A 27001-nucleotide genomic window follows, 5' to 3' on the forward strand; every position below is an offset into this window, starting at 1 on the left:
TAAGTGAAGTGAATTTATTTAGAGAAAAAAAAAACACTCCACCAAGACTCACGAGTAGTTCTCTTGTACAGGTAGCTCCTGGCCGGGTTACAGTTGGCAACTGCACAAAAAAAGACACCACGGCACAGTCCACAGGATTTTGCTCACACCACAAAAAGAGTTTTAAGGCAGTTTAATTCAAGGCCACTAAAACTACATCTATGACACAAACACAGCATTTGAGGGTAACTTGGCCCTCAAAATGCCCCAGATACCGACAAATCACTGCACTAGTGAAGATCACAGCCGCTGTCGGGGGCAGATGAGTCTCCAGAGCGATCCAACACAGCATCAAAGCGGAAAGGCTGTTTGGAGACCTCCCCATGCGGTTTTGATGGTGCTACTGGAAATGCAGGCCTCTAATCACACCTGCTAGTTCACATAAACACATTACACTGTCCAAAACAGATGCACAGAGGAGACAGAAAACAGGACTCGCTACTTTAAACCACAAACAGGACTACAGGACACACAGGGCCAGACATGGGAGGGTGGAGACAGGTTAGCAACCCCTTTGGCAGGCTCCTCCTAGGCTTGGAGATGAAGTTAAAAATAAGCCGGGGTGAGCTCCGTCTTGCCTTCTGTGGTTACCACCTGGATCAGGCTTCCTGAGCTGGGTCGGTTTTTCCCTGTGATCCAGTCGTGGAAGGTTCTGGAACAAAGAAGAGATGCTTTACATTTCCAAAGCAAGTCTGCCCACATTCCCATCAGTGCCCAGGGGTCAGTGATGCAGCTGCGCAAGGCATCATGGCACAGAACCGAGTCCCCAGAGTTCCGGAAGTACCTTACCATTCTCATTTTTGAGTGGCTGATGTGCTATTAACTTCCATTTAGATACATTTATATAATAATTACACTCATCTTGGGGAACTGGCACGCATCATATCTGGATCATTTTTACTCCCCTTTTCAACTTTTTCCCCCTTTTAGCTTGCATTTTTATATTTTTCTCCCTGGTCAGGATTCTTCATAACACAGTAATATGATTTTAAGTGATTAAAAAGGACTTCATTAATTCTAGGAGATGGATACACAAAAGGGATGGCCCTCAGTATTGCAGGGGCTTGGTTCCAGGACCCGCAAGATACCAAAATCTAAGGGTGCTCCAGTCCCTGGTACAAAATGGTGCAGTGCTTGCATATAACCTATACATACTTTCCCATGTACTTCAAATCATCTCTAGATTGTAAATAAGGCCTACCATGATGTAAGCGCTATGCAAACAGTTGTGAGACTGTATTGCTTAAGGAATAATGACAAGCACATACGTGGTCAGGACACAAGCAATTTTTTTTCCAATTATTTTCAATCAAGGTCGGTTGAATCCAAGGATATTCAGAACCCTCAGAAGGCCAACTGTAAATTATAACTTCTCAGAAATTTAAAAAAGAGAAAGAGAGGAAATTTATTTTTTTAAATACACTTATGGGGCACCCATGGCTGTGCCAAACAGTGGAAAAAGAAATACAAGAAAACAAACTATTATAATAAAATGTGTTAAATACAGTAGTGGGAGTATGTAACAAGCAACTCTGTGTGGATAGCGGCAAAAAGGCCTGCTTAGAATAGCTGGAAGATCCTCTTCAGAAAGATAAAAACTGGGGCCGGGGATTTAGCTCAGTGGTTTCACCGCCTGCTATGCAAGCACAAGGACCTGAGCTCGATCCCCGGTACCAAAAAAAAAAGAAAGAAAGAAAAGAAAAAAAAGAAAGATAAAAACTGAAAAGAGCATCGGGAATTCACAAGGAACAGTTACAAGGAGATGATAATTTTTTAAAAGCTAAATATTTGAGTTCACCACCCAAATTTTGACAATTTACCACTGAGAATTCAGGCCCTTTTTGCCTGGAGCACTCTCAGGGATGTTGGGATACTCTGGAGGGCCAATCTGTGACTTCAAGGCTAGGTTTGGTGGTCACATATCAGTTGAGCCCCTTCTCCGAGGCTGCACAAGCCAAGGGAAGTGCATGGCTGGGAAGTCAAGGCATTGCTAAAACTCCCTGAAATATGTAAATGCATCATGAAGCAGCCCATCTCCAAGGCAGGGCAGAGCTTGGCTGGGTGGCTCTGAGAGATCAGTTTGGAGGTGTAGGGGCCTCTGTGATTGTCATGTTTATTTTAAATTAGTTCTCCTTTCCTCATCAGTAGTTTCATAGACATTCCAAAGTACACTGCACGCCAACTTCTCTGTTAAGTTTCAAATACCGAAAATGGGTGAGCATCACTTCTAGAACAACAGATGCCTGTAATGGCACAGACCTGCAGCCACACTGCCTGGGTCAGATCCCAGCTCTCCTGTGTGACCCGAGGCAGTTTACTCATCTTCCCCCCACACAAGGTCTCCAAGTCCCCAGGTTCTATAAGGAGAGTTTGCTATGAGCATCAAATATTAAGAAATGCTTAGAATGGTGCTTAACATGTGACAAGCGGTATACAGGCACTTGTTTCAAACTTAAAATACAAGTCCCAAATTTCCCCCAATTTAATTTAAATGAGATGATAACAGTAGACCTAAAGAACATCCCCAACTCTGTACAGCTATCAAAACAGCTAGTACACTGGCACTTCTGGGGAAGATCGTCTCCTCCATCTTCCTCCTCCATCTGCTGCAGGAGGGCAGGGACTGCAGCGTCGTGATCCCCAGGACCCTGGATCAAGAACAGCACCTGTACTCACTGGGTGCTCAGGAATAGACTTCCTAAGGAGAGGTCTGAGAAACCGCGAGGGAGCCAACACAAAACAGCACAGCAGCTTTCTCCTGTGAGCTTTCAAATGCCACCAGATTCACAAGCAGGTGAAGAGGACTTCAGAACCAAAGGCCACATGCCGCAGGGCCTCCTAGCTATTCTTATGGACCTCGGTATACAGAGAGTAAAACTGAGGCCTAGCGTAATTAAATAACATGCTCAGTTTGACAGGACAGTGAGCAGGGGAGCCAGGGCTCCTGTTGGCACTTTCAATCCTTCTGCTCTATTGCTCATCTCCAAGTCCAGCCACTCTGAGATTCAGATTGATGTGCCTTAAATCTTCCAAGACCCAGAAACCTCACAAGCCCACCCTTGCGTTATTGAGAACACAGGCTTGTCCCGGTGCACCATAAATGGCAGAGAATGGAGGCTGGAAGCTGCTTAGGCACTGAGAGTGCTATGATACTCACTCAACTAGGAATTCTAAGGGTGTCCAGGAGCTGAAGTCAGCTTCAGGCATTGATTTCCTGTTCATCGGGGTATCCAGGGTAACCCTGCAATAAACAGAGGTGAGCATGTCATTTGTGTACGGGCCCCTCCGCCAGGAAAATGCAAACATCCAGCATTACCACTGTGCACTTCAGGCACCAAGCACGACATTTACATGAGCGATCAGACAGAAGGATAACCACAGAGAGACCAGGAAGCTGTCTACATCAACAAGAATCACATCTGAGCAGAATTCAATCAGGCCCTTTGTGACTCAGCCTTTATAGAGATAAGCACAAAATGACAAGAGCTGTTTTTTGCCTCTATCTTAAACACAGCCTCTATTGAATTGCTTGTTCGGTAACACTGAAAGTCTTCAAGCACGCCCTAAAATGCACCAGGCTCATTTCCAAGGATTTAAGTCGAATAATATCCCTTTAAATATGAGAATATTAAAATGCCAAACTTTGAAATACATGGCTGCTGTCCATGAAACCTTAAGGTTTGTCAGCAAGAGAATGTAGAATTCAGATATGCTGAATCTCACACACTTCCAGGCCTTAGGGGTCATCTGAAATAGCTGTGGGGACAGCTCACAGAATCAGAGCCTCACAGCTGAAAGGGAACTGGAAAGTCAGTCTGCATAGTCTCTGAGGAGTCCCAGGGTCCCTTCACAGGACCAGAGGCAAGAGGCAAGCCAGTAGATCCAGGTGCTCTTCCCAGAGAAGGAACGCGCCTCCTCTCAGACGGCTGCCTCTGCCTGGGCCAGCTGGCGGGGACATCCTGATCACACACAGGAATGGGCCCCAGAGTCTCCGTATTCTCCCACATACCCAACCCCACACTGCCACCCAGGCCTGGCCCCAATACACACGCACACAGACGCACACACCCTCTGACCTGATAACAACATGGAAAACAGAAATACATATGGTAAAATAAAATGTGTAGACTATTTTTAAGGGAAGTAAAGAGAGAGAGAGGAAAGAAAGAAAAACAAAAGAGGCAAAAAAGGCAAATCCGTCCCACAAGCCAATCAACCATTCCAGACAAGAAGCATCACTAGGCGTGGAATGTGTCACCCAGCCAGATCACGCTGCAAACATAATCTGGGAGGTTCCAGGATTCTGTGATGTTAAGAGGTGGGGCCTTTTGGGAGGCCCAGGTCAGGAGGGCTCCACCCACGTGGGTGGGCTTAGCCCTTAGCGAAGAGGCTCAAGGGAGCCTTCTGCCCTTCACGGTGTGGAATCACACAGAAGGCATCGTCTATGAGGAAACAGCTCTCACCAGACACCAAATCTTCTGGTGCCTTGAACTTGGGATTTTCCATTCTCCAGAACCACGGGCAATAAATTTCTCTTCCTTCTAATCTACTTAGTCCATCTAAGGTATTTTATTATAGCAGCAGGAATAGATTAAGGCAAGTATCTTAAGGGACTCTGGTGAATTTTAGATTTGCAGGTGATGCACCCACAAGTTCCTGGTGGAAAGTGACTCTCAGACACACGCCAGCTCTCGGCAGTGGCAGGCAGAGGCGGGAGACCCCAAGCACCTACGGGAGCAAGGCGATGGCGGCGGCCCCAGGAGGCAGGCCACTGTTCTTCCCCGCGAGGCTCTGGCAGAGCTGGTGGACAGCACTCTTGGCCATGCCGTAGCCAATCATCCCTGTGAGACAGGAGGAAACAGCCCGGTTACCACTGGCTACTACAGTAACAGCAACAAAGTGACAGCAAGAACCTCCAGGCCTCTGAGCCTCTGTCGCCCCTTACAGTTTTCCCAACAGCTGGCTTGGCCGCCTCACCGATGATGCCAGGCTGGCAATAAGGAGCAACAGGAAGAGTCCTGGGCTTGAAATTCGGAGAACTGGGCCTCTCACTCCCGCTTTACCAAGGACTACAACAATCACAGATTCTCTGGGCCTGTAATCCCATGTAGAACAGGAACTGTAAAAGGTAACTCACATCTCAATTTATTTACAAGGCCACAATAAAGACCCAAGGAGATGGCATCTCACAAAGAGCCTTGGGAACCAGGAAGGAGCACATGGCATAGGGGCTGTTGATTGGTCAGATGGGGCAGGGGCCATGGCCTTCTTCAGAAGGCACCTGGCTCTGTCCCCTGCTGGGAGATGCTGTGCTGGTGGCTGCAGAAGAAAGGGAAAGGTGTTTTCCCACGCTCCCAGCCCACCACTCCAGCCCACCACCGTCATTCCTGCATAGTCCTCTCAGTATCAAGTAGGTATGTGCTGCCTGCTGGGAGCATTTCCTGTCTTATCAGCTAGAGGAAGTGGCGGCCATGCTTTCTCTGACACACTGTTACAATCCTAGCCTCGATATTACATAGTCCTCATTTAACGACCTACTTATTTAGTGACTTTTGACCCAGATGTACTGCTCTGACTCACGACCAGTCTCTTTTTGTACAGTTCTGTACATTTTGTTAATAGAGCCTCAATGTCTTTTTGGGGGTGCGGTGTGCCTTGTTTATACAGTACTGTAACTCTGGCTGATTATACTGTAGTTTTATGTTCTCTTACTACAGTACTGTATGCAAGAGTTATAGTAAAAGCAAAGTCATCAAGTTGGAGCTTCCTTTGACCATTTCTTTCTTCTGAATCTTATCATGTACATGCCATATACAATTCTTCACTTAGTAACCAAATCATTTAATGACTTAGTCACAGGAAGGGAACTTAGTTGTTAAACAAGGAGTATTTCTTGCTACCGTTGTGCCCACCTACCATGGTTCTGCTGCCTACAAAGCCAGGATCACAAGCGTAAGCTCAGCCTGGGCAACTTAAAAACTTAGCAAGACCCTGACTCAGAATAAAACAAAAAACATTTTAAATAATAAATAAAAAAGGCCAGGGATGTTACCCAAGGTGAAGGCCGTGGGCTCAATACCCAGCACCATACACACACACAGAAGTCAGAGCCTGGAAAGAAGTTGCCAGGATTCCCAGGTACCATCCCACCTGCCACTGGGGCCTGTGTACCTGTGAATTCAGTGTAGGAATACAAAGAAATGCTAGTGAGCTCCCTGGCTCCAAGGAGTCACACAGCACATGGGAAAGGGCCCAGGATGTAAGTTCAAGGCCGGGGCTGAAGACAGTAGTGATTCCGCACCACTGCAACTCAGGAGTCAGCAGCCCTCCAAGCCCCCACCTCTGCTAAATGCAATACCAAGGCCAGAGTCACAGGGTTCCCTGAAAACAATTCAGAATGTGGCATGAAAACATCTTGCAAATGCTAAGAGGCTCTTTCCTTCTCAGAAGAATGTCAGTTCCACAGGGGCAGGGATTTTAACTTCTGTCTACTAATCCAGCCCCAATCCAAAAGTGGCATTCAATAAATGCTGGAGGGGGCCAGGGATTTACCTCAGTGGTTCCAGCCTAGCTGGCCTCGCAAACGCAAGGTCCCGAGTTTGATCCCCAGTACCAAAAAAAGATAAAATAAAATAAATGCTGGAGGAAAGAGCAATAGGTGAGAGTGGAAAATGGGACTTAATCAAGGAGTGAGCCCACCAAAGACAAATGTTAAATTAAAAAACCAGACTAGGAAGCCAGGCCTGGTGGCACACCCCTACAATTCCAGCATTCTGGGAAAATTGCAAGTTCAAGCCCAGACAGGACAATTTAGCAAGACCCTGCCTCAAAATAAAATGAGAAAGCCTGGGCTGTAATTCAGTGCAAAGGCTCTGGGTACCAGAGTACGGAGTACGGAGTACGGAGTACCAGAAAAAAAAAATAATAGAAAAGAACAGACTGAGAACTTTGTTTCATTAAAACTTTGAAATTAGGGCTGGGGATTTAGCTCAGTGGTTCTGCCGTGCCTGCTTCGCAAGCATGAGGTCCCGAGTTTGATCCCCGGTACCAGAAAAATAAATAAATAACTGAAATTCTACCTAGTGATTCCTTGGTTTCTTAGTACTTCACACAAACTAACTTTGAAATAATAACTATTTAAATAAAAACAATAGCTTGTGCCTGCTTGGCAAGCACAAGGTCCCGAGTTCAATCCCCGGTACCAAAAAAACCCAATACATTGTCTTCTCACCTTTTTCTGTAAGTTCTATTTGTCAAATTCCTGGACCCCATTATATCAGCTCCTCTTACGGTTTTGATCTAGATGTCCTACAGGAGCCTCACGCGTTCACAGGTGGGGCTCTGGAAGTGACTGGATTATGGAACAACAGAGCTGGCTTGCTGTTAGGAGGTGCAGCCTGGCTGAAGCTGGGGCACTGGGGCTGTGGCCTGGAAAGGCAGCTCTCTTTCCTGGCTCCACTCTCTCTGCTTCCTGTCCTCACCACCGGTTCCCTCTGCACCCTCTTCTTCCCTGCCCCTCTGCCATGCTGGTCCAGCTTAGAGCCAGCAACTATGTACTAAACTGTAAGCCATCTCCTCCTGTAAGATGTGAGTGTGCTGTGACCCAGTGGTGAGACAGCAACTAAGACAGCTTCCTCCACAGAACCTCCTCAGAGGTGGAGCACTGCTCCCCTCTGCTCCCTGGGGGCATCTTGCCTAGACCTTAGACCCTAGACTTAGAACAGTCCCTGCACACGCACCACCTGCACCCCGACTGCCCCGGTAGGCACTCACTGCAGCGTCTGAGCAATCATCGGTAGCCTCCTGATGACACTCCACTGCTTCCTAGCCAAGGGTCAGAGACAAGTTCCCTAAAATCACTGAACTTTGGTTTTCTCATATGTAACCAAGAGACAACTGTACCTACTTTATAGGCACCTCTGGTGATGAAATGACATCAAAGCTGCAGAGAGCTTGATCCCATAAACCTAGCACGTGGGAGCCAGATGCCTACAACCACTGTACTTTTTAAAAACAAATTTCCTGAGGTATGATTGGTGTACAGTAAATTGTAAATATTCAAGGTGTACATTTGCACAAACTTTGGCACATGCATACGTGCCGCCTGTACATGTTCCTTTCCTCCCGCTATTCAGCATTTGTTGACTGAAGTGAGGGATGCTTTTCATCAGGGTGGGTCTGTCCGCCCTGCCAGCACATGGCTGAATGGGCTGTCACTCCTCTATGTTCCCCACTGCACCCAAATGCAGCTGCTCACTGGATGCTGCTACCACAGCAACAAAAAAGATTAATTATAGTAAACCTCTCTCCTCCTTGGGAAAGCCACTCTTCCTTCCAGAGACCGCCAGCCTCTTTAAGCCTCCAGCACCCCCGTGTCAAGGGTAATGGCTGAGGAGGCACCCCAAGTCCAGGAGTGGAATCACAGCCCTGCCCAGAAACCAATGGCTAACTCACTACAACAACTTCGAACTCCAGGAGGGTCAAGGACTCCAAAAGTTATTTAGGAGCCCAAAAAGAGTATTTCACCATCCTTGACTTATTTGTCTAATCAGAGGGCAGGAAGCCAACCTGGTATAAAAATACAACAAACTCAGCAAAGTCTCAGAGCTCTCTTTTCATTCCACACAAACAACAAAAGAGGAGGGAATCTGCAAAAGGAAAGAAACAAGCAACCAGCCACCCTACCAGCTTAATTCTACAGAACACCACCTTCGCTGGGTACACAATGTGGGTAAGAGATCACTTCAAAGATACGAAAACAGTCCCCATCACTAAGAAAATAAATACCTTCTTCTAAATTATAAAATGATCAGTGTGATTCCTGAAGAATGATTTCCATTCACAGCACAGATCATTAATGGCTAATCAACAGATCCTCAACATTTTGATATAGTTTGTTCTCCAGTAGACATTCCACAAATGTGGCCTTTGAAATGGGCAGGGGATGTTTACTCAGTATTTTCCCCAGTGAAAATGTTTCATTTCTGGACAATCTTGGGTTTGAGGAACTGACTACTCAGCCTGATTCATCATTTACTTTCAAAGTATAGATTTCCCCACATTTTAGGGGAATGTGAACCAAAGTTAAAAGATCTCATGACTCAAATTAATTTTTTTTTTTTTTTTGGTACCGGGGATCGAACTCCGGTCCTTGCGCTTGTGCAGCAGGCGGCAAAACCACTGAGCTAAATCCCCGGCCAGACTCAAATTAATTTAACAGCATCTAACCTAAGAGTTTCAAGATGAACAAGCTTATTATCCAAAAGAGGAGTTGAGAGGCAAAAGTAAGCCTGAAGCATATACTAACAGTTCACATTTGCTACTAATTCTCTGTAACAACTTCCAGAACCATTTAGATCCATTAAGATATGTACAAGTCAAGTCACAACCACCACATAAAGGAGATACTATTATTCATCCCCATCTTAACAAAACCGAGGCTCAGAGTGGTTAAGTAATTTGCCAAATATGTAACAATAAGTGTCAGGCCTGGGGGCTTCTAGAGCCTGCAGTCTCAACTGCTACCCAGAAACGTACCCAAAGTATACAGATGCCCCTCAACTTACGATGAGGTAGCATCCGATAATTCCATGGTAAGCTGAAATATAGAAGGGTCAAAAATGCATTAAGTGCACTAATCTACTGAACAACTGAATGCACTAACCTACTGATCTGTGAACAGTTTAGCCGAGCCTACCTTAGACATGCCCGCAACACTTACTTTAGCCTACACTTGGGCAAAACCATCTAACACAAAGCCTATTTATACTCATGCACTAACTCGTGTAATTTACTGAATACTGTTCTAAAAATGAAACGCAGAATACATATGCTCTCTCATCATTGTAAAGTCAAAAAACTGTTAAGCTGAATCACTGTAAGTTGAGGCCATCTGTACTTATAAATCAAAGGAAAGTAGAAGTTTTATCCTTTAGAAAAAAGGCAGTCCTAAGATTTTGCTTTTGAAATGTCAAACTGTCACTCATTTCTCTACTTATTTTCTAATGCCTCTGACCTATGTCACCTTTAATATAAATCAGATCTCAACCAAAAGCACATCTAACATTTACACAGCTTTAATTATCCCAAGAGCCATGGACTTATAAGCTCATATGCTCTGAGAAATATAATAAGAAAACAAGTGCCAAGAAATTGCTAATAAGCACTTCACAGTTCAGTGAGTTACATTAAAATTGAGAAGGTGTCCAAGATCTCTACCATTTAAATCCCAAAAGTGGAAGAAAATTCTAACTTCGGTAGCACAGGCAGGCACTTTTGCCCCTCTCTGTCCCCTATTTAAATTCCTTTAGCCCTATCCCAAAAGGAGTGTTATGGGCTGAAGTGCATCTCCCTAAAATTCCTATGTTGAGGTCCTGACCTCCAGTACCTGAGAATGTGACTCTATTTGGAGACAGGGTCTTTAATAAAATGAAGTCATTAGGGTGGGACCCTACTCCAGTCTCACAGGGGTCCCTGTAAGAAATTAGGACACAGACCTGTACAGAGAGACAATAGAGTGAGGCCCAGGGACATGAGCCAGGAGAGAGGCCTTGGGGAAAACTGACCCTGCCAACATCTTCACCTCAGACTCTACAACTGTGAGAAAATAAATTTCCTTTGTTTAAGCCACCCGGTCTGTGGCAGGCCCAGCAAACAAATATAGAGAACAAAAACCACAGGGAAATTGGGGTCCTAATGATGGAATGGAAACAGCACACAATTTGGAAATCATCAGAGTTTTGGTTCAAAGTAAGTTTGCAACTTATTTATTGTAGACAATTTACTGAACTCTAATTTTAGCTTTCCAACCTACAAGCTGAAAAAATAAGGATGCCGGTATCAGAATTAAATAAGAATATATATGAAATAAAAACAGTAAATCTAATAAGATCTACCATGCACTGTTGCCTACTACGTGCTGGGCACCATCTACATATCAACAGCTCTACAGTTTTATGCCACTCTTCGTTAGAAATTACTGTCACAGGGGCCAGGGATTTAGCTCAGTGGTTCCAGTGCCTGCCTTGCAAGTTCAAGGTCCTGAGTTTGATCCCCGGTACCACCCCAAAAAAGAAATTACTGTCACAGCTTTACAAGTAAGGAAATGACAGCAGAAATGTGGTCAGAGATCAGGGTGAAGAATGCACCCCCAGCTGCCCTTTTTCTAAAGCCTTCACTATTTCCAGCTGCCAAGCTACTTCCAGGACATGTGATCACAATGCAATGATACTAATGTGTTTATTAACTAATGAGTATCTGCAACACCATTCATCCCTGAGTGGATCACTGACAAAACAGATAAGGGTGCCAGACTGCAGTATTCCTCAGCCACCATGGACATGAAGACAAATGCAAATGAAAAAAATCTGGACTCATCCTCTTAAAAAGATTCAGACATAAAAGGAAGCAAAATCCATCGAACTGTAAGCTCCTGAGAGGACAACAAACTTTTAATATTCCTACCCCAGGAAGGGTCCAGCAGCCCAACAAGTAAGGTAAACATTCCTATCTAAACACGGAAATGAAGGCTTACCAGGAGTCCCGTCCAGGGCAGCCTTCGCACCGGCCAAGGTCAAGAGGCCCCCTTCTTTAAGGTGTTTGGTGGCCAGGTGGCTGGAGATGGTGGACGTCCACATGCTTTGTTTCCACATCATGTCACAGGCTTTGAAAAGAGCTGAACAGAAAGAAGAATATGTGGGCTCAACATTCCCAAAGAAGCTGAAAAGCGCTCGGCACATGCAACCCACACTGGGGAAGCCCTCCCAGCCTCTTCCAGTCCCCATCCGTCTACAAGGTCCAGTGCAAAATGCTCAGGCTCAGTGGCCAGAGACACAGGTTCAAGCTCAGCCTGTGTGATCACCACGTCTCAGCTGTCTCACCTGTAAACTGGTAAAATTTCAGCCAATAAATTTTAGCAAATAAATCCAGAGTTAACAGATTTGCTGGACTGGCATTAATTCAAAGGCTATTTACCTTTTGAAGGGCATCAGATTTATAATCAGAATCTATATGCCTATGTCAGCTTTTATCCATGATAAAAATTCAAGAAACTATTACCACATGGCCATAAAGAGGGCTTTTACAGAGCTATATTTTTTACGGCTGAAACATTAATGCCAGCTTTAAAAATCCTTTAAAAGAGCTGAAATAACAAACACTAGTTTTTACCAGAGAGACGGGAGGAACAAGTGGTAACATATGTCACACTACCAACCAGGCAACTTACAGGACACGTGAAGCCCCATGATCCAGAAAGAAACCCCTCCTGATATGGCAGGAGTGGTCAGTAAATGTGATCCAAGGTCCTGCACTTCCTTGCTAAAAAGGACTAGGAAAAAAACTGATAATCCACGTTTATCACTTCTTCCTCCCAAAATACACAAAAGGTAATCAAGCTATTTTACCAATGTGATCACCCCACAAAATACCGATCTGACATTTAAATGTGGCTCACAGAATTTTAACTACTCTTTAAATGACATTAGTTAATAAATGTGAAAAGAATGATGAAATTACAAAACTACTATCTTCCAATCTGCTGACAGGATAACTGCTTCAGGTAGGGATTATGGAGGGATGCTTAAAACCTTTAGGTGAAAAGGATTAGAACAGGATATTCACACATAGTACCCAAGTGCCATTCCACACAACACTCACTTACTCATCACAAACAGGAAAATGACCCCCTACAGTAGAAAAGTCTGGCAGTTACCACCTTAACCAAGCATCAAATTCGGCATCTATCATGTTGGCCTTCCAATGTGACGTAATATGAGAATGTGACATCGCTCAGAAAGAATTATCACCTCTAAAACGTTTAACCTGAATGAAGATCTGAACCTAACTTCCTGTTCACAGGAACTACCAGGGATAGAGGAACATGTCAAATGATCCCTTACAGAAGCAGTCAGATGAGTTTAGAACTCAGAATATTCTATATGGAATCTGCCTTAGACTTGCCAGAAAGTCTGGGGGGGCAGGTAGTTCTCGATTATGTCTAAAAACGATACAATGCAATTTGACATTATTAAATTTCTAGAATTACTGTTAACTTTCTTATGTACAATGATAATACAGCAGAACAGGCTTTTTCTTTGCAGATTCATGCTGAAAAAAGGTAAAGTGTCAGCTCACTTTCACATGGGTAACAAAATCACACTAAGTGCACAAGCAGAAGAAAGCCACAGTGTGCAAGTGTGGTGAATGCTAACAACTACTGACTTTAAATAGAGGTTATTGGAGTGTTCACTGGATTGTTCTTTCAACTTTTCTGTATGATTGAAAATGTTCTTTATAGAAAATCGAAAAATGTAATCAGGTTTCATAAAAGCTCATTTCTGAATTCTTTCAAACTTAGAATAATCTCTCCAGCACATGCACATACCCTATTTCCTGAATACAATAAGCCCTGTAAAGTTAGCACAGAAACACTGCTGCTTCCATTCTGCCTCTAGTTTGAACTTCAAACTCAATGTTCCCTGCCCCTCACCCCCTCTGTAGGAAGATTTTTCCTCATCTGTGAAAGAGATGTCAATCACTACCTCACAGTGTGCTATGGTCTCCATGTGTCCCCCACGTTCATGCATCCGAAGTTTAATTGCCGTGTAGCAGCATTCAGAAATGGGATGTTCAAAAGGTGATCGTGTCATGGGGCTTCTGCCCTCGGGAATGGACTAACTCCATTATTGCAGGAGTAGATTATTGATAAAAGGGTAAGTTCAGCCCTCTCCTGCCCCATCTCTCTCAGGCTCTCTTGCCCTTCTGCCCTTCTGCCCTTCGTCATGGGATTATGCAGCAAGAACACTGCCCCAGAGCCCCATACCTCCACGCTGGACTTACCAGCCTCCAAAACTGTCTAAGAAATAAATCTGTGCTCCTTATACATTACTTAGTCTCAGTATTCTGTTACATCAGCTCAAAGCAGACTGAGATGCAGAATTGTTATAAAAATTCTGGGAGACATTCAGCAAGACAGCTTGCTTGGCACCTGGCATACTTGATCCATGTCAACTGGGCAAAGAGCAGAGCAGAATGAATGATTAACAAGGAAAAGGACTCACACTTGGATCTGGCATTGCCCCCAGCCCATCCTCCAGCTACACAAAGAATTGCGTCCACCTTCTCTTCACCCAAGAGCTTTCCAACCTCAGCAGTCACCTTGAACGTAAGGAATAAAAAGATGCATAAATGAAAACTGAAACAGGCTGGCATCCTGCCAGATACCTCAGCTCCCTTTCCTCTTCTTTGAAGCCAGTTTACAGTACCTGTCAACTAACACAGAAAATTACAGGGAAGACTGATCTCTGATGAGCATTTTGGACAATAAAGCCCAACTACATTTTGATGTGATTTTCATATAGCAAATTAGAAGCTCCTTAAGAATATTCTAAAAGGTGGAGACATAAGCACCTCCTAAAATAAAAATTAATAAAGAAAAGGAAGAAAAGATTTTTAGAAAGTCATCTAGAGGGCCGGGGATTTAGCTCAGTGGTTCTGCTGCCTGCCTCGAAAGCGAAAGGACCCGAGTTCGACCCCTGGTACCAAAAAAAAAAAAAAAAAAGTCATCTAGAGCTGCATGACCCACAGCTAACATTCGAGTTTATTCCTCTCCAAACCTTCTTTGCAAATCACAGAATCATAATCTGAGAAGAGGATCAATCCTACTCTGTCCCCAAAACCAAAACCCTTGCCCTTGTCTTTCCCCTCCCTTGCTGTGAAGATGGCACTGTCCAGGGTCTGCAAAGCCTCACCTTCCTCCAAAGGCAGATGTAAGGAGCTTTATCTCTCACCCAGACAAAAGTGATTAATGGGAAATGTTATCATTTTTGGTTCATCATTTCCCCTACTCCTACATCCTGCACACAATCTTCATGAAAGGACTACACATATTATGTGTGAATGCCAAAAAGGCTAGAAGAATAACGATAAATATGTGGAAGGATATTATCAATTTCATCAGCTGTCATACTGAGAGAAGAGCATCTGAGACAGTTCCCTCAAGACATCACCAAGCGTTTTCTCCTAAGTATCATTTTCATTCCATGCTTTGCCAACTACTTGGTCTGCTTGCTAATGTACCTGTTTCCCAGGCAACTAATGACCAAACAACAAACTGATTTCTTAGATGTCTACCATGCTTTCCAAAAGCAGTCCCACTCAGGAATCATTAGTTATTTACAAGGGGTCATCTCTCTCATTTCTGACACACGACTTCGGTGGCATCTGACAGACCTGTCCACCAAGATACAGACTGGCATCACCCAGCAGTACAGGATATCCTGGCTCTTCAGAGTGTGTTTCTATAACCATTCTCTGGGCACGAACCAATTCCAGGCTTTGTAAAAGAAAGCCTTGAGCTGTGCCATGTTGCTTACAAAACCTTATCTGCCTCCTCCCTTGTTGAGACATCATCTGAAACAACTGTGATTCACCAGGTGGACAAGGCTCTGGCAAAGCTTGTGACTGGCCAGATGAATGCTCAGGAAGTGAAATCAGTTTGCTATCTTTATGGCCTGAATTGTGCACATACTGCTGAAGACAGGTGTTGAGTCGGGCTGGGAGAATGTCCACAGATTTCCGGCAGCCTGAAAGAAACGGAGCTGTCTCTCTTGCTGCACGATGTGCCCCTTCTTTCCAGCAACTACCTTTGGACAAGACACTAGTGAAGTGAGCAGCAGATGGCACTGTCCTGCAGTCACGTAAGACAGCAGTGAGGGACCAAACAGCCCTTGTCAGCAGAGTCTGTGGCACCATGCTGTGTGGGAGTCACAGCAGCCAAGTGCCACAGGCTTCACACTTGCTGCCCTTGTGGGAACCACAGACGGTCCTCACAGCTCAAACTATAGCCTTTCCGGGCCGGCCCTAGTGGATGTCATCCCTGGTCCCTCATACTAAGTGGCAGCTGGCAGCAACTCTGCACTAAACTTCTACTCTGATGTGTTTCACTCGGGTCCTGTAAGGGGTTTTGCCCTAAGCGGGAATCATTTCACATAAGGTTCATCAACTGCCATGTTCTCTACAACTTTGTTGTTGCTAAAGAATTTCCAGCAGCTGAGAACAGTACTATATCGACTGGAACATTTTATATCCATGCCTGTATTTATTTCCATTCTTTCTGATGTGTTAATAGGAAATTTGGGGGGGGTTTTCTTGCCTTTTTCACTGGCATGGGCAAACTACCCCCTTTCTTTTTAAATTCCTTCGAATACTTTTTTTTAATCAGTGACTAATGTATGGAAACATTCTGAAGGAAGACATAAAAAGCAAGTGTGGTTTGACCCCTTCCCTAGTGTTTTTAGCCTTCACCCCACATTTTCTTAATTTCTGGGCTGTCAGACGGCCCTGAAGGATCTTCAACTCTTCTCCATCTCCACTGTGTTGCAACAATCCAACTGTGACTGACAGAGCTGCCTCTTTTGGGCCACGAGTCAAACCCACAAGGTCCTGATCACTGCCCGGTGCAGGACACCCAGAGAGATCTGCACCAAGATAGGAAGTTGGATTAGCTTCTGTATATACATCTGGGACTTGCAATTCTGTAGTAACTTTCTATAAATTCACAAAGCACTGTTTCTAAACCCAAGTATAGACTGCCTAAAACCAGCTGAATGGAAAAAAAACTAAAACCTCATTAACTGCAACTCAAAAGAAAATGCAAAAGAAAAATTATAAGAAAATAAGAGAGTCAATGACAACATTCTGATAGAGTCCATGAGGGTTCATTTTAATGATCTCTGTTTGAAAATTTAAAGCACTGAAAATATAGTCATATCCTCTTGTTATAATTTACTAAAAGAACCACTGTGAGACAGGGCAGCATCCATGACTATTTCTCCGAACTGCCTGCGGTGACTTCTCCCACTGCACATTAAGCATCCTGTACCAATGGAAACCAATCTTCCTTCTCCCACACACCATACCCAGTGCGCCTTTTAAGAAGATGCCCCATCTCCCTTGGCTTCTACCTAGCCCTGATGTCTCTTCTGTTGACCTTCCTCCTATGACTCAAGTTGCCCCTCTTTCTGAAGTCATGTCCTGGTGTCCAGAGCCCAGATCCCTGATGCCATATCTGGACATGCACAGAATCAGGCTTAACCCAATAATTCTACTTTTTAGGGAAGCATGGCACCAGCAGCAACCATGCACCTATTTGACTCTTCCTTTTACAACTGTTTTACTTTTACAATAAAATTTAAATAAGACTATTTTATTTTTCTGTTTGTTTGTTTGGTACTGGGGATCAAACTCGGGACCTTGCACTTGCAAGGCAGGCTCCGGAACCACTGAGCTAAATCCCCAGCCCCAGTAAGACTATTTTAAATTCCCTTCCCTTAAATTTTGATTTCTGACCAAGAATCTTCTAGGGATTTAATACCTTTTTCACTTTTTATCTCCTGTCTCTAGTTGAATTTCCTCCCCAGGGGGCCCACTTTACAGGTGTCAGGATTGAATTTCCTCTTGTGGAGCTTTAAAACCCAAAACAGTATCATGTTGTCTTTCTAGGGACAGTGGGAGGGAGTAAGAATAGAAATTTTTAAACCTAAACTTATAATAACTAAGACAATTGTCAATCTTAGTCTTACAGTGCATTCTATAACCACGTGGACATCAGAGCCTACAGTTAACAGGAACTGGAGAATAGAGACCCCCACCTGGAAGGGATGCGGCTCTCCATGCCCAGACTGCCCTTCCATTTAATTCTAGCTTTTACTACCTTGTTCCCTTTGCATAGCCAGTAGGAGGACTGCCATCAAACGTCACTGGCCAGGTTCAAATCCCAACTATGCTACCTCTTACCTGTTTGACCTTGGGCAAATGCCAGGGTCTTTCTGTGCCTCAGTCTCCTTAATATTAAAAGGAAAATATTAGAAAGTTTGTTTTGAGGATGTTGTGGAGACTTGGTCCATTAATGTCAATAAAGCACTTCAGAATAGTGCCTGGCAACTAAGGAGGCCAAACTCATGAAGGCCAATGGTGCCAATTAAGTCTAGTAAACATCAGGAGGAAAAACACAGTCAGCCATCCATACCTGTGTGCGGCATGCCAAGGACTCAACCAACCTTGGATCAAAATATTCAGGGGAAAACTGCTTCTGTGCTAAACCTGTAGTTTTTTCTTGTCATTACTCCTAAACAATATATTTTTTTCCAAATTTCCCTCCATGAGCGCAAATGACCTTCATAATTAGAGAAACAATAATTAGAAAATAAAAAGCAGGTATCACCAGTGGAAAGCCATCCCTGGGCTCCCCTGCTACAACGGTTGGGTGATCTTTCTGGAATTACCTGGTCAGCCTGTTCAGTAAATGAGTCTGTCATCTTAACAACAACGCTAGCACTGGCCTCTTCGTTCTCCACCACATCGATGCTGGCAACCCACTGCAGTGAAGGAGAGAAATGTTTTGGTCCAGAGACAGTAAGATGCTAATCCTTAAAAGAGCCACATCCAAAATTGGGGGGGGGGGGGGAGTTTTGCAGTTCAGGGGCTCAAGCTTGAGTATCCTTTACCCAAAAGGCACTTTTGGTAAAAGGGACCCAAAGTGAAGATTTTGCACGTTTTTTCTGTTTTGGAATATTTGCATATATATGAGATGTTCCGAGATGAGATGTGGCTGACTGTGTTTTTCCTTCTTCTTACTCTCCTCAGACCCAAACCTAAAGTAGAAATTCGCTTGCTTCACATATGAATGCCCACGGCCCGAAGGGAATTTTATACACCATTTTAATAATATTAATATCCTTTGTGCATGCAACAAACTTTCACGGTATGAAATCTTCCAGTTGGGGCATCAAGGGAACCCTCAGAAAGTTTTGGATTGGGAGCATTTTGGATTTTGGGTCTAGGGATGCACAACCTGCAAATGAAAACCCGCTAGATAAAGGAAGAGGCAGCTGACCTTTCACACACCTTTCAAGGACGTGACTCTGGCCAGCCTGCCCCACCTGCACCTCATCCCAGCCCATCCAGCCTCCAAACACCTCCCTTCCTCCTCTGTGCTCCACTCACAAGGGCAAACTTTCTACTTCCAGAGACATCAGGAGTCAGCAAATCTTCTGCAAAAGCCAAGAAATATTGTTTAAGGCTTTGCTGGCCATAAGGTCAAGTACTCAACTCTGCTATCATAGCAGGAGAGCATAGCTACAGAGCATAGGGACATGAAAAATCACAGCTGTAATCCAGTACATCTTCAGTTGAGGAAATACAAATTTCCTGAAATTTCCATGTCACAGAGTATTTTTTGAAAGGTTTGGACTGTACCCTAGTAGTCGAACCTTGCCTAGCATGCTCAATATCCTGAGTTGGATCGCCAGTACCACAACACACACACACACACACACAAAACAGGACTCCTGATTTTTTTTGAAAATGTAAAGCCCAGCTGGGTAAGGTGGCTCATGCCTGCAATCTCAGCACTCCAGGAGACTGAGGCAGGAAGACTGAATGTTCAAGCCTAGCCTGGACAACTTAGGAACTTAGCAAGACCCTGTCTGAAAACAAAGAAAAATAAAAAAGATGTAGCTCAGCGCAAAGACTGGGATCAATTCTCAGTACCACAAATATAAAAAAAATAAAAAACCTTCTTAGCTGTGGGGCTGTACAGGTGGCTGACTGGATTCCACAATGGAAGACCAAATGTAGAGGATTCTTGCCCTATCGCAGAGAGGGATGAGCTTTGGGTTTGGGACTCTCTTTCTGATCTCCTACCCGGGCTACTGCTGCTGCTGCTGCTCCTACCTAAATTCCCAGGAAGGTGCCTCCGACTCCAAGATGGACTTTAAACTAAATGACAGCGACAGAGAAGACCCACGCGCTGAGCCTCTGAATAGCTGGGGGGCTGGGATCAAAGGTTCCAGGGCTCCAATCAGATCTGCTCCTACCTGCTGCCCTCTGCGAGGGGGCACCTGACTGTGCAAAGCAGGGGAAATATTCTTTGCAATGAGCCTGTCAGCTGCCACGGGCCTGAGCCTTCGAACTGTCAGGTCCAATGGGCCATAGAAAGGAGGAGTAAAAGCAACACCAATGACAGGTAGCACTTGAGCAGGGTCTGCTGCCTGTGTCGTGTAATTAATGTGCCTTCAGCGACACCGATTATCCCGTTTAATCCCTATTTTACTGATGGGGAAAGTGAGGCTGGAAGGCTTTGGGTAATCAATTTAGTTATGAGACTACTAAGCTGAAACAGGCAGCCTCATTCTCGAGGTTTCCTTCTAGTCCTCGCCACCAGTTCGGTCGCCCGGGCTGCTCTTCCTTCCCCTGGAGTCCAGCCGAACTTGGGGGCCTGGAGGAAGCTAGGGAGCCCCTCGGCGGCCAGTCTCCCCGCAGAGCACCCACGCCCCGGCGTGCACAAGTCCACCCTGCCCCCTTCAGGTCGCCCCCGCGGCTGCACCGGGAGCCCCGGGCCCCGATCTCCACGCCCGACTTCCAGCCGGAGATCCCGCAGCCCCGCCACATTACCCAGTTGCGGGCCCGGAAGGCCTGCACGCATCGCGAGCCCAGCGCGCCCCTGCCGCCGTACACCAGCACCCGGCGCGCCTCGCCAGCCGCCGCCGCCGCCGCCGCCGCCGCCATGCTGCAAGTCCCGCCGGTCTCCCGCCGCTCCAAGGTCAGAGGCCACTGCGGCCTTCGCACCCCGCGCCGCGCTGAGCAGGTAATGCGGCCCGGGGGGCGTGGTTCTGCGGCGCCCCGCCCCTCCCGCCCCACGGCCAATGGGGCCGATCGCCCTGGGCGTGGGGGCGGTGCCCTAAGTGAGCAGAGCGCGCGTGCGCAAGTGCGGGTGGTCCGTGCGCTGGGCGAACCATCCAATATAGGTCTTTTTCCTGTAAATAAGACTGCTGATGCTCCCTGAACCCAGTGTTTATTCCCTGTGTGTCCTAGGCAACTTCCTTAACTGCTCCGTGCCTCAGTTTCCTTGCTGATAAAACAGGACTAATAGTGAACCCCTACGGTTTTGGGAAAGATGGTAAAAGGTGACACTAGGGTACTGACAGCAGTGTTTGCCTAAGTCATGCGAGCTCAACCCCAATTGATCATCATTAATGTTACGGATTTTATCACTTTTCTAACTCAGAATTCACTGCGCTTCTTAGAGGTTTAGAGTTCCAGGCCTCTTCCATTTTACCAGGTGGGGCAGAATTAAACATCTGTTTGGGGATATATTTTAAAGTATTGCCAGACACTGATATAAAATTTATAGCGTACTATATTTTAAATGTTTACACGTGATAAACTAATGCCCTTAAAACAAAATGTGCCACGGAGAATTATTATGACTTCTAAAAAATATCAGTATGTATGACACCACGGGCTTTGGCCTGGTGAGGACACAAGTTTAGTCCTGTTGTCATTGGACTTTTGTGACCACAGGGTAAGTAAGCCCTCACTTGCCAAGAAGATCCAAAATCCACTTCCGAGGCCAAACCAAATGATGACATTCATCCCCAGCCACAGATGCAGCAGGAGGTTTCTCAACTGCAGTACTATGACACTTGGGCCCAGGTGATGGTGGCGGTGCTGTGCTATGCAGGGTAGGATATTCGCAGCATTCTGGGCCTCTACACACTAGATGCCAGTACCCGGCCTCGCCCCGCCCCCAGTTGGAACAAGCAAAAATATCTATAAATATCGCCAGATTTCCCCTGATGGGCAAAATCACCTTTGGTTGAGAACCAGCGCCCTGATACTTTATAATCTTCTTGCTAACGGGACCCTGTTTAAACCTCTCTGCACCTCCCACCCACACACGGAGCCTCCTACCCAGCCATAGATACTTATGCCAGATAAGACACACAGACATATGTCCTTAGAGAACAGAATGCAGCCAGCAGCACGTTTTATTAGACCTGCTGGAAAAGATAGAGCTCACTTTTATTTTTTTTCTTAGATTTTCAAATCATTAGTATATTTTCTTTAATGTTTTATAATTTTTATAACTTTAATTTTTAAAAAATTTTATTGCTGCATAATATACTGTTTGCAGTACATACTGATTACATTCATTTTGGGGAATTGGCACATGTAATAAAATATCTCAATTCTTTTCCCCTTCTCCTCCACCCCCGTTTTTGTTTTTATCATTTTTACCAGCATCAGATTTATTTATTTATTTATGTCTTCATTAAGTTAATTATCACAAACAGATTAACAGCCATACTAACAGGCCAACAAATATATAACGCACATAAAACAATTATGCTAAACCCAGCTATACTTTTAGATACATTGGCTGTGCTGGATTATAGTAACTTTATTCTCAGATCTTCACTTTTGGAAGAAACAAATACCTCAGCAGTGTGACTCCTACTTTCTAATATACTTTTCTGGCTCATTTCAGATGACATGGAAGGTGTCAGAAGCTCCATTATCAGAAATAGAATTGCTAGCAGACTGGATAGGGAAGACAGCCCCATTTATTTAGTGCCTTCCACATGGCTGGCCCTGTGCTAAGGGAACTCTGTATGCTGATTCACTTTACTCCAGACAAACATCCCATGATAGATTAGAAAACTAAGGCATGAAGCTGGATGTGGTGGCACATGCCTGTAATCCCAGCACTCTGGAAAGCTGAGCAGGAGTTTAGCCCAGCCTGGGCAATTTAACTACTTAGCAAGACCCTGTCTCAAAACAAAAGAATAAAAAGACTAGAGACGTAGCCAGTGTGAAGTCCTTGGACTAAAGAGAGAAAAGAAAAAAGAAATCCGAGGCATGAGAATCTCAGGCACTTGTCCCAAAGAGCAGGTATTTCAACCCAGGTCCTCAATACTTTGTGTTCCACCTAAATACACCTCCAATCAGCCTGACAAGGGCTTGTCCCACGGACTGTTTCTGAAAATAATTCCTTAACCCCTAAAACACCAAAAGTTGACACAGGTCTCTCATTTAGGGCAGAAATGTGACTCTAAACTATTACACACATCCTGCCTTGTAACAGCATGTTTAATGTTAAAATAAGAACGTTAGCTCACGTTGTTAATGGTTTATTAATGTGCCTACTCAGTCTTCTAAGCCTTTTATATGTATCACATGACTTATTATCCAAATAACATTTACTATTTCAAGGTCATTGTGATGAAAAGCAGCTGTTGTACTATTTCAAAGCCTGAATTCCAGCCCCAGCGCTGACTTCCATTTCGCCCCTGAGAAAAATGACTGGAACAGCGCCTCCTGTCGACCACAAAGGGTTGCTGTAACATCACGCAAGATGGGGCGTGTGGTAAAAGCCCTCTGCACCAGGTAAAGCTCCACACAAGCTTCAGAGACATTGATCTTTATTGTCTTTGTTTTCAGGCCACTGAAGTGAGTCCCCACCATAAGGAAGGAAACTGCCATTTCAATAACATGTCCTTGGCCCCTCAGCTCTCTCCAGGGGAGATTCCTGGGGTCCTACTAGTGAACAATGCCAACTTCCAGACCTCCCTCCAGACTCCAGTGATCAAATAAAAAATTTTATTGTGACATTTTTGCAAAACTTTGCCCCCCAAAGGTACCAGCAGAGTGGCTGTCACCACTTTTATGTGACATTAGATTGATATTTGGCAATACAACAAAAGTCAAAATTTTAAAAGCCACAGCATAAATAAGTTAGAAAGTAGGAAATAATTCACTCCTAGTGTCCACCAACTAAAAGGAAAAGATAAATCTTCCCTTTTAGAAAAGATAAATACCCCAGTATGATGACTACTGTTTATTGACAGGCTGTGTTTCATTTCAGATGACATGGAAGGTCAGGATGAGGTAGGAGAATGTTAAGTATCCATGAGATTCATGCTGTAATTTTACCCTCAGCAGATCCACTCAGTGACAAATCCATAAAGCCCCTATTATGAATTTCAATTGAAGTCTTAAGAATTGGGGTTATTTCACAGCCTTAACAGTTCTAGGGACTCTAAAAGCTGTGACATTTAGAGAAAGAAATGCCAAGGCACGCATCAAAGAGTCCGGCACTCAGTGCTGTCTGTTGTTGGCAATGAGCAAGTGCATCATTGCATTTTCCTTTACCTTCCATCATGTGCATTTCTTGAAACTGGTTAACACTGCTTTATCCTCGGGTCTACCTGGTTTCTATTGTTCATAACTCCCTGCATTATGAGGCCTACATGGGGTTGTTTAAATACTTGAGCAGAGGGACAATTAAACCCGATGCTGAAACTCTAGTCTAGTGGGAGGGATAGGGTTACTCCCTCACTCTGCTACACCGAGCTTGGCAAAGATCGTCCCTGCAAAGGCTTCCGGATGTGGGTGTAGTAAACATGGGCTGTGGAGGCAGGCGCTGAGGGAGGACGAAAAGATGGTCTCCAAGTCCTGAAATGTCGTGTTTAGAAGAGGTGCCGTGGAGCAGGGCATTGCTGAGTGTCCGGGAGATGCCAACCACCCCCGCTATTTCCCGGAGGCCCTGAGGATGACCTGTGCCCACTAGCATGCCTGGATGGTTCAAAAAGGCGTGGTTTGGGCTGGCCTCTCTCCTCAGTCTCTCCTCCTTCCTCCTCCTCATCATTGCCCTGGCTGTGCCCCACTGGCTGAGTGGGAAAATCCTCTGTCAGACTGGAGTGGACCTGGTCAATGCCACGGACCCAGAGCTAGTCAAGTTCATCGGGGACATTTACTACGGGCTCTTCCGAGGGTGCAAGGTGCGGCAGTGCGGGCTCGGGAGCCGCCGGTCCCAATTCACAAGTGAGTACACTGGGGGCGTGGGAGCTGACTTCGACACTGATTGCTTTTGTATTGTAAGAGTGCTTATGTCTAAATATGGGATTCACAGCTGCCACAATCTAAGGCATAATGTCAAAGTCCATAGCTAGCACTAAAACTTTTTTTAAAAACAAAGACTTCCTTCTTTTTTTAAATAGAGGCATCTGGAAACATCAGAAATAGGGATCTGTATAGTTTTGCAGTTTACCGCTACTAATAATGCCTATTAAAGTATTAAGGGCTTACATGTGTTAGGCATTCCACTAATGGCCGCACACAGCTTGTCTCTTAAGCCTTACAACAAACTTACAAAGAAGGAAGGATTAATTTTCCCATTTGCAGAGCAGTACACTGAGGCTTGAGAGGTTATGTAATTTGCCTAAGGTCCCTCAGCCAGGAAACTACAGAACCAAATGCCAGACGCCAGGATCATGCCGTGTGACTGTGGTATTCGCAACCACAAGAACACTCAGGTGTAGACCGCTTGCAGAAATGAATCTTCAGAAGGGCCCGTAACTGCTTCCACGTCTGTGTCACCAAAAGTTTCATGGTCTGAGAAAAGCAAAGGAGCCCTGCCCCTAGGCGCTGGGCTCAGCCTACGGGGGTTGCAGTTCCTGCGGGTGCTTCCTAGCGCAGACCTGGGCACGGTACCTGGTGGACTCTTCTCCGGAACGTGAGTGGCGTCGGCCTTGGCCTGCGTTCAGTCTGGTTCAGAGCATTGGGATGTAAACAGAGCAGTCAGCAAAGGCAGAGGCAGGAATCCGAGCTGCCCTTAGGAAGGGTCTTCCTGGAAGGGGAAAAAAACAACCCTATATTCTCCAAGCCTTTATTTTTTTTTTCTCCAAGCTTTTAGAATCTTCGATCACTAGTGAGAACAGTGTCCCTCAAAACTAGAATTCATCGACACGATGCTGATGCAAGAGGATCAGGAATTTTATCTGTTACCTGATTTCTGTATCTCAGTGTTTAGAAATCTGGCCAGGGCACCTATCCTATTAAATGTATAAAGACAGAAAGCTGGAACCGTTGACAAAAGTAAGACAAATTGCCATCATTTACATACAGGAAGAAAATACATGTTTATTATGTTTATTCAAGAAAAACCCCAGGGCCCGGGGATTTAGCTCAGTGGTTTTGCTGCCTGCTGCACAAGCGCAAGGACTGGAGTTTGATCCCTGGTACCAAAAAAAAAAAAAAGAAAGAAAGAAAACCCCCGAGCATATTTATATTTACCCACCAATTAAATTGGATCCTGAATATTAGAAAAATAGCTCCACTCAAAACATGACCTAAAGTATGAAAACACCACATATAAGCAAAAAAAAATTTAAGAAAATGTCAAAAGGAGACCATGACCACATATGCAGTGCTTGATTCTAAACTGAATTCCCTGGCTGCAAAGGATGTCACTGAGACACTTGGGGAAGCTTGGCTGGGCGTGGGGGTATTGGGGCAGTCATGTGCCGGTGGTACCCTAAAGGTAAGACCCCTGGCATCCTCAGCTCACAGAAACTTCATGGTAAATGAGCACCTTCTGCTCCCGCTTTGGAGGAACTCCATGAATCTCCCTTCCCTCCCTGTCTCAGGCCACCCACTCCCCTGGGCTCCTCTACCATGCTCCAGTCCTTGAAGCATCAGAACTGTGGGACACACATCAAGGATGTCTTATTTCTAGCCCTGAGTAGGACAGTTTTCTGAGAACGTTTTGTTTCCTGCAGCCTTGGGGTGGTCCCACCTCGTGCACAGGACCTTGGAAGGGATCTTCTTTGGAAGTTCTCACAGGGTCCCTAGGGCCCATGTTCCTCCTGTGCTTAGATGGCATTACACCACAGCAATTAGGGGTCACTGTGTGTATTATTATGTTCCCCAGTGGCAATCTAGTTTCCATTAGATTTACAGCCTTTAATCCCAGCACAGCAGCTATGAGGTATTCAGAGTCCCCCACCTCTAACTTGGAGTCAGGATTCACCAAGATCTGCCACATACAGTTGATCTGTAGAAAAACATTCCTGTTTTCAGGGCGGTGTGATCTCAGCAGAGATAAGGATGTAGAAGTGCTTTGTAAACTGTGGAGTGGGGAATTTTTATTGGGCCTCATTTACAAACAGTGTCTTTTCTCTTCTTCACAGAGGCCTCCCAAAGATCTGCCCAAAGGAATCAGTTCCCACATCAATCACAGGGAAAACCAAAGTGCTATTCATCACAAAGAGTTAAGGTCCCTCTTCCTGCCTAGACCTTTCAAAATAAAAGCAAATTAACCTGTCTGTTTGGGTGGCTG

General features: G+C 45.1%; 2 protein-coding genes and 1 pseudogene across 2 annotated transcripts in view; 2 read left to right on the top strand and 1 right to left on the bottom strand.

The window, feature by feature from the left end:
* On the bottom strand, positions 1-20626 carry Qdpr (quinoid dihydropteridine reductase). Its single transcript, XM_004847507.3, has 7 exons — positions 20494-20626; positions 18324-18416; positions 14100-14196; positions 11573-11713; positions 4772-4880; positions 3197-3280; positions 1-691 (listed from the first exon to the last, which is right to left on the bottom strand). The coding sequence occupies exons 1-7, from the start codon at positions 20605-20607 to the stop codon at positions 586-588; spliced, it is 744 nt and encodes a 247-aa protein (XP_004847564.1). The 5' UTR covers positions 20608-20626; the 3' UTR covers positions 1-585.
* Positions 14984-15701, top strand: LOC106009575 (LETM1 domain-containing protein 1 pseudogene; annotated as a pseudogene).
* Positions 20610-27001, top strand: part of Clrn2 (clarin 2) — a 15800-nt gene continuing 9408 nt past the window's right edge. The window contains exons 1-2 of the mRNA XM_004847236.4: positions 20610-20686; positions 23095-24705. Coding sequence (XP_004847293.1) covers positions 24453-24705 — 253 coding nt within the window. The 5' untranslated portion in view covers positions 20610-20686; positions 23095-24452. The remainder of the gene's footprint in view (positions 20687-23094; positions 24706-27001) is intronic.

The sequence above is a fragment of the Heterocephalus glaber genome, unplaced genomic scaffold (assembly GCF_053883595.1).
Source record: "Heterocephalus glaber isolate CG9 unplaced genomic scaffold, H.glaber_assembly_v1.0 deba00001509, whole genome shotgun sequence".
NCBI lineage: Eukaryota > Metazoa > Chordata > Mammalia > Rodentia > Bathyergidae > Heterocephalus > Heterocephalus glaber.

Excerpts from the sequence above, each read along its gene's own strand:
- Qdpr (XM_004847507.3), bottom strand. The coding sequence starts at position 20,607 with ATGGCGGCGGCGGCGGCGGCGGCGGCGGCTGGCGAGGCGCGCCGGGTG. Across the intron at positions 11,714-14,099 it reads GGGCAATGCCAGATCCAAGT|CTCTTTTCAAAGCCTGTGAC; the intron begins GTGAGTCCTTTT and ends CTTTCTGTTCAG. Across the intron at positions 4,881-11,572 it reads TGCCCTGGACGGGACTCCTG|GGATGATTGGCTACGGCATG; the intron begins GTAAGCCTTCAT and ends CCTGTCTCACAG.